Consider the following 6,687-nt stretch of genomic DNA (forward strand, 5'->3'; position numbering starts at 1 on the left):
CACTCACCATTCTGACAACGTAGTTGTGGAGCTGCTGGTTGATGTAGTTCACGGTGGTGCTGAAGACACGCTGCAGAAGGGACGGCACCGTATTCGCGATTTTCTTAGTCAAGACCATTGCTAGCACCAGCATGGCCTTCTCCCGTTCCATGTCCGAGGGCATGGCTTGCACGAGCCCTTCCAGGGTTATCTCCTGGATGGAAGGGAGAGAGGGATCTCGGTGCAACAGCTGCTGGAGAAGCGGCGCTCCGCTCGCAGCCGTTGGGCTTGTTCTAACGCCGCGCAGGGTGCCGCTCCCCTTCCCACTGGGCATGGCCACCTGCCTGCCGCTGGCAGCAAGGGTGCCTAGCTCTGAGCTCGGCTGCTCCCCAAGGCAAAAAGAAAGGGAGACAACACACGTAGCCCGGGAAAAGCCCAAAGATCTTAAGGACAAGCCTCAACCAGACAGTCGAGTTTCAAAGAGAAGCCATTGGGCCATTATTTTTGTCCATAAAGAGGACAAAATCCTTCCGGCAGTCAATCCTTCTCCACAACTCTCTCAATTTCCCCATCCACAGAACGGAGATGAGCCCGAGGAACCCAGTTTGCAGCACGACAGCTGCCACAGGATACAGCATCACCTGTAACCAGTCCTCTGGGCTGAAGTTTGAGACTGCAGCAACGAAAGCAGCGAGCGAGCAAAGATAACAGGGGTTGCTGCCTCACAGTCACAGCAGGAAGGACGCGCAGCAGTGGGATGGGAACTGCTAGTCAGGTTGCTTTTCACTCACCTCTCTGGACAGATTCTCATTCAGAAAGTGCTGCACTAGATCATTTACTACTCTTGCTTTGATTTCTTTATCAAACTGGTCTCCAATCTCAGCGAGCTGAGCGGCAATGATCCGGACAACTTCTTCGTTGACCTCAGGGCCAAACGCTGCCAACACATACCATGGGATTTAGGTCACAGGCTGTAGTCAGACCGGGTTCGGCGCAGGTCAGTTGACCCGCAGCATTTAGTCCATCTCCAGAAACAGCCCCCTCCCCACTCCCATCGCAGCGCGTTCGTAACAGCCACACGCACTGCGATTCGCTTGCGTGCGCTCGACTCGTTTTCCAGAGACTGTGCAAACAGCGGGGTTTTTATCCTTAGTTTAGGGGAAGTGCAGCCTCACCCTGCCCAAAAAACACTACAGGGGAGGTTAGAGTGTCTCCAAGCAAAACTTGTACTGGCCAGCTGCAACCCGCACCCTGCCTAAAGAGGGCAGGTGACAGCATGTGCACGATTTTCCCAAAGTGACTGCTATCAGCACCATCTAAAATACAGCATCTCATAAAGTCACGGAACGGTTTGGGTTGGGAGGGACCTCAAAGACCATCCAGTTCCAACCCCCCTGCCATGGGCAGGGACACCTTCCACTAGACCAGGTTGCTCAAAGCCTCATCCAGCCTGGCCTTGGACACTTCCAGGGATGGGGCATCCACAGCTTCTCTGGGCAACCTGTGCCAGGGTTTCACTGCCCTCACCAAGAGAGATTTCTTCCTTACATCTCATCTGAATCGACCCTTTAGTGTAAGGCATTACCCCTCGTCCCATCTCCTTTTGGCACAGCTTCCCGTTGTCACTCGGGACACGAGGCCCACGCGGATTTGTGAGGGAGAGCTCGTCTTCCTCACGCCGCTGAGGCTGAGGTCACTGTGCCAGCTGGCACATCCTGGGCAAGGGGCAATAGCCACCCTGCAGGTGACTAGGGAAGCAGGAACAGCACCAGAAACTATCTGAGGAACAGCTTCCACCACACCGGTACAGCAGAAAAGGATTGACTCAGTACCAGAACACGAGTTGTTCCAAAATCCTACCCCAAGTACTGGTACACCCTGAGGAGCAGTCGGAGGCCTAACGCCACGCTCCCCGAGGACAGCAGTCTCTTACTACCAGCCCTGTGGCCCTGGTCTGATGTCCTGCAGACCAAACCCCGGGGTGACAGGCGCTCCAGAAAGCCATAGGAAGATAAACTGCTACGCACTAGCTGTCTTTATCCCAAGTATTAAAATCCCAACCAACACCACCGCCAGCCACACCGTGACGTTTCTCAATGGAAAACGTGTTACTCTGTCGAAACAGAGCAGCAGCAAAGATGGGAAAAGGGGAAAGACCACCACCTTCGGAGAGACACGTGGGATGGAGGGAAGGGCACTCACCTAGGTCGCCATTCTGCATGTGGCCACTCCGGTTGCCATCGGTCTGAAGTTCCCAGTCATCGTAGCAGTATCTGCCTGCCACTAACGGCCCAATCCCCTGGCTTTGCAGGGAACGCAGCTGCTGTCTGAACTTGCAGTCAGAGGATGCCTCCAGGAAGGTGTACAGCAGTGCACTCTCCATCTGGACAGATCCAGTGATCTTAAACATCAAAAAAAATAAAAGAAAAAAAAATCACTGTTAAACCCACGCTTAGGAAAAGTCCCACTCAAAAGGTTGACACAGATTCTGTTTTCCAACCCTGAACACGTTTTGTCAGGCCTCCTTTGGGCATCCTGAATAGTGTTAGCAAGACTTCAGGAAACGCGCGCTCACTCCCGCGTGCATACGTGCACAGAACTGTCAGGTGGCGAGTGACAGACAGCGCTGCTCTTCCACCCCTGGTTTGTAAAAGTCACTCACCTTCTCCTCGTTTCCAGATGTGGCAATGACAGAAACCCTGACCAGAGCTCGTCTTCCCCAACAGATGTGGACTCCGCACAACCCACCCTATATCCAGACATCGGTGTTTGCAAGGTTTTTAACCTGTATATGTGGCAATGACAGAAACCCTGACCAGAGCTCGTCTTCCCCAACAGATGCGGACTCCGCACAACCCACCCACTTCCCTATATCCAGACATCGGTGTTTGCAAGGTTTTTAACCCTGTATTTGGGAATTGGGCATTCCGCTTCCTGTGTGGAACGAAGCCAGCAGCTCCCCACTGAAATGTAATCATGGCCTAGCAGTAACAAGGTGGGAAAACGAGGTAACAAGCTTGCAAAAAAAACCCCCGAGGTTCACATTTCTTCTCCCTCCTCAAAGGAATCTGGACTAGTGCTGTAATAAACCCGCTCAGCTCCCTGCAGAGCACCAAGAGAACAGGGAGGGCGAGATGTTGGCTCACTGGCGCCTGTATCACCTGCCCCCAGTACCAGGCACGTGCTGCCCCCACCGCCACGCACCCTGCCGCCTTCAAGTGAGGCGGCACGGAGCCCCCAAACCCGTTAGGTTGAAGGCCAGGAGGCAGTCGGATTGATGTGAGCGAGAGGTCTCACTGGGCCATGGGTAAACCAGGAGACTGCCCATCCAGTAATTTCAGTTAAGCAGCTAAGAGAGCAGGCCGTTGGGTAAGCCCGGACATAGAACGAGAAAGAGCCCTCACTCTGATACGCAGACTGCCTGCCTGTAAGGGCAGAGGGTCCGTAGGCTGAACTGTAACTAGGGAGAAGAACCAAGGCTGAAGGAGAATGGTTTGCCTTGCCAAAGCGCACAGGGAAGTCGACAAGCAACCAGGATGAACCCGGTCACTGAAAGGGAGTTTCAGGTACCTTTTGGGGAGTGGAACCTTGCAAGGCCACCTCCATCTACATAACTGTATCAGCAATATCCCACAGGACCCATATTGCCTGGGCAAGAGTAGGAAAATGGGGACAAGTGCATAAAAAGTAATTAAGGACAGGTTGTTTTCTTGAGAGGAGAGTGGGCAGAGAAAGGGAGGAAAGACAACAAAAAGGAGAGAGTCCAGAAATGGAAACAGATGGCAAATCAGGTATATGACCAGTCAGAGATGAACAGAAGGCGAATCTTTCATGACCTGGGCACGGATGCTTACGGACAGCAGTGAGGGCACGGATGCTTACAGACAGCAGTGAGGCTCGCCGGGTGACCCAAGCTCACTGGGACACCAGTGCCTATCCCCCTGAACCACCATCAGTGAGGTTGTTATGCAACAGTCTTGCGGGAGGGCAGAGCCACGAGGGTCATAACTGTGCTCCAACACTAGGTGGGGCGAGGAGGACGATAGACATTCCAATAGTCAGTTAATGCAGTTAATAAAACTTAAGCATGATAAATAGCAGCTTCATAATTGTGATTAATACTGCACAAAAGGCAACAAATTGATCGCAGTGGTGTGTCTATCGGTTTGATTTATTAGTGGTTCGTAGCTTAATCAATAAACGTGGCAGCCTCTCAAACAGCCACACCTCCAGCCTGCAGTCGAAAGGGGAGCGTCACACTGCGAGGTAACAAGGAAGTGCTTCAATCCACTTTTTCATCTGTACTCGTGACGGAGCGGAGCAGTGCTGGGGTCCTGCAGGAACTCCAAGGAAGACAAGGAGGATGCAAGCCAGCACTTTTGCCTGCAGTCACGTTTGAAACTCACCTGTTCCATGATGGATTTGGAGACAGAGCAGCTTTTGTCACCCTCTGCTTCAGACCAGAAGTCCTTCACCTGCAATAGAAGGAGAAAGGTAAGGGTGAAGGGAAACAAAAAATTCCCATAAATCCACATCTTGCAGCAGCGCTCATGGGTCTGGCCACGTCTTGTGGAAAATGACCTTTCTAGTGATGTACATCCATATTTCTAGAGAGGGCTACCCATCACACACTGGCAGTCATAAAACAACAGCTGAGAAAGCCACAACCGTCCCAGCAGGACAGGCCCCATGCGTGCAACTCCTTCCCGCAGACGTGCGGAGGACGGTGGACTGACAGAAGCTACAGACAGGGCTTTAAAGCCCAGAGACGGTGCTGGGGAAGGGAGGGCGACCCTTCGCAGCGCCAGAGGCCGCATGGAAAGCCGTGCTACCGCAGGGGAGCTCCGGTACCTACGGTCTGGGTGCACAGCAGCACGTTCTGAAGTGAAACACGCAGCTGACACTGCAACACATCTGCAGAGCTTCAAGCGTGCCCCCGCCTCCCACCCCCGCGCAGAGACGCACGCCTACACCCAGGCCTATTTTGTGCTTTCCCAACATTTATCTAGGGACAGGGAAGGCTGGACCAAGCGTCAAAGGGTTCTTAGTTACACGAGCACATCTCTGCTAAGCGTCCAGGGAAGAATCACAGAATGGTTTGGGTTGGAAGGGACCTTAAAGATCATCTAGTTCAACCCCCCTGCCATGGGCAGGGACACCTTCCACTAGACCAGGTTGCTCCAAGCCTCATCCAGCCTGGGATGGAAGAAGGGAGAAAACAGGACCCAGGTCACAAGCTCCTCTGCCCTGGGCTGACAACGCCTGTGCCAAGGGAAGCAGGGAGGGCACAGGGGGTGGCCTCCCTCACGGTTAAGAGCGCCGTCCTCCCTCCTCGCCCAGCCCCACGCAGCTGATGGGTGGGTCAGGCCAGCAGCCCCAACGGTGGCATCTGGCACGGGAAGGCCCAGAGCCAGGAATGCACAAGGAGCAGCACAGCAAGTGCCAGTAACACAGCAAATGCCAAGGTGGGGACAAAAGGAATCCCGCTTGTGAACCTTGGACTTGACGCCTTAGATGCAGCAGCCCCACAGCTGCACGCAGAAGCGTCTGGTGCGAGCTGGCGTCAGCTCTCCGTGAGCAGGGCCTAGCTAAAAGCGGGCACTGTCTGCACCCAGGGCAATAACCTGGCTGCTGCACGGGTACCTTCTGACCAAAAATGGTGTGAAAGCACCAAAGAGTCCAAACACGTAGCCTGATGACCAGCAAAGACCCGGGCTGGTGATATTGCATAGTAACAACACCCGACAACTCCGTTTTAAATAACTAAGTGTGCAGGTGGAAAAGAGGAAGTGAAAGCAGAAATGAATTCAAACTCCAAAGGAAACCACAGTAATAATTTCAAGAGAGACCATGTATTTCCCAACTTTTCAAGGGCTCTAGAAGTCCCCAAGACCAAAACACAGTCTCATTTATGTCTAAAACACACGATATCCCACAGTCTCTTAACCACAAGCTCCACTTTTCATTTAGCTGTTACATGAGACTAACAGCTTCCTGAAGCACAGGCTTAGCCTTTGCCGCTTTCCATCATTCCGTTTTTCTCTGTTCCTTTCAAATCCCTGTTGCTGCTACTCACGTCTACCCTAAAGAACGTGCTGGCTGGAGGGAACGCAGAGCCCTCTGTCCTCTTCTCTGGGACCTGACTGGGCTCTAGGACAAGGCAGGGTGGCCCTTCTCCTGGGCTGACTTTGCTGAAGGAGAGAGAGCTCTTAGTTCAGGTTGGGGCACTCGAGACAGAATCCCTGAGATGAAGAGGAAAGTGGGGATTTAGCATTAAGCCTGTGGCAGGACCTTGCCCTTGTGCAAACTCCTCAGGAGTCGTCCACATTGGCATCATTTACGTAGGCTAAGCAAAGCCTCGACTCGCCCACATTTTGTTTTTACATATAATATTTATTTTCAATTGAAATTAATTCAGCCCCGAGCCGAGTGATTCATGTTACAACTAATAAACAGTGGATATCCTCCGATACGAGCTTGTGCCGTGTTCCACCCCACTTCCTGAACCATCACGGCACCCTGAGGCAGTGCTGCGCCCCTGCTGCCCACATCCCATTTGCCTTGAAACCCACGTTCATCACAGCAACCTTCTCGGGCTCTGCCAGCGCTGCCCTCCCCACCCAGCTCCAGCCCACGCCAAAGGCTTCCCGTGGGACCACAGCAGCACCCCACAGCCGGTCAGGCGAACCCACGCCGGTACGAGCCGGC

General features: G+C 53.3%; 1 protein-coding gene across 1 annotated transcript in view; it reads right to left on the minus strand.

Moving 5' to 3' along the window:
• BID (BH3 interacting domain death agonist) overlaps positions 1–2,389 on the minus strand; it is an 8,975-nt gene extending 6,586 nt beyond the window's left edge. Inside the window, exons 1-3 of the mRNA XM_010158123.1 lie at positions 2,182–2,389; positions 771–916; positions 8–193 (exon numbers count right to left, since the gene is read on the minus strand). Of these exons, the coding sequence (XP_010156425.1) occupies positions 8–193; positions 771–916; positions 2,182–2,389 (540 nt within the window). The remainder of the gene's footprint in view (positions 1–7; positions 194–770; positions 917–2,181) is intronic.
• Between the last annotated feature and the right edge of the window lie 4,298 nt (positions 2,390–6,687).

The sequence above is a fragment of the Eurypyga helias genome, unplaced genomic scaffold (assembly GCF_000690775.1).
Source record: "Eurypyga helias isolate BGI_N326 unplaced genomic scaffold, ASM69077v1 scaffold33098, whole genome shotgun sequence".
NCBI classification, from domain to species: Eukaryota; Metazoa; Chordata; class Aves; order Eurypygiformes; family Eurypygidae; genus Eurypyga; species Eurypyga helias.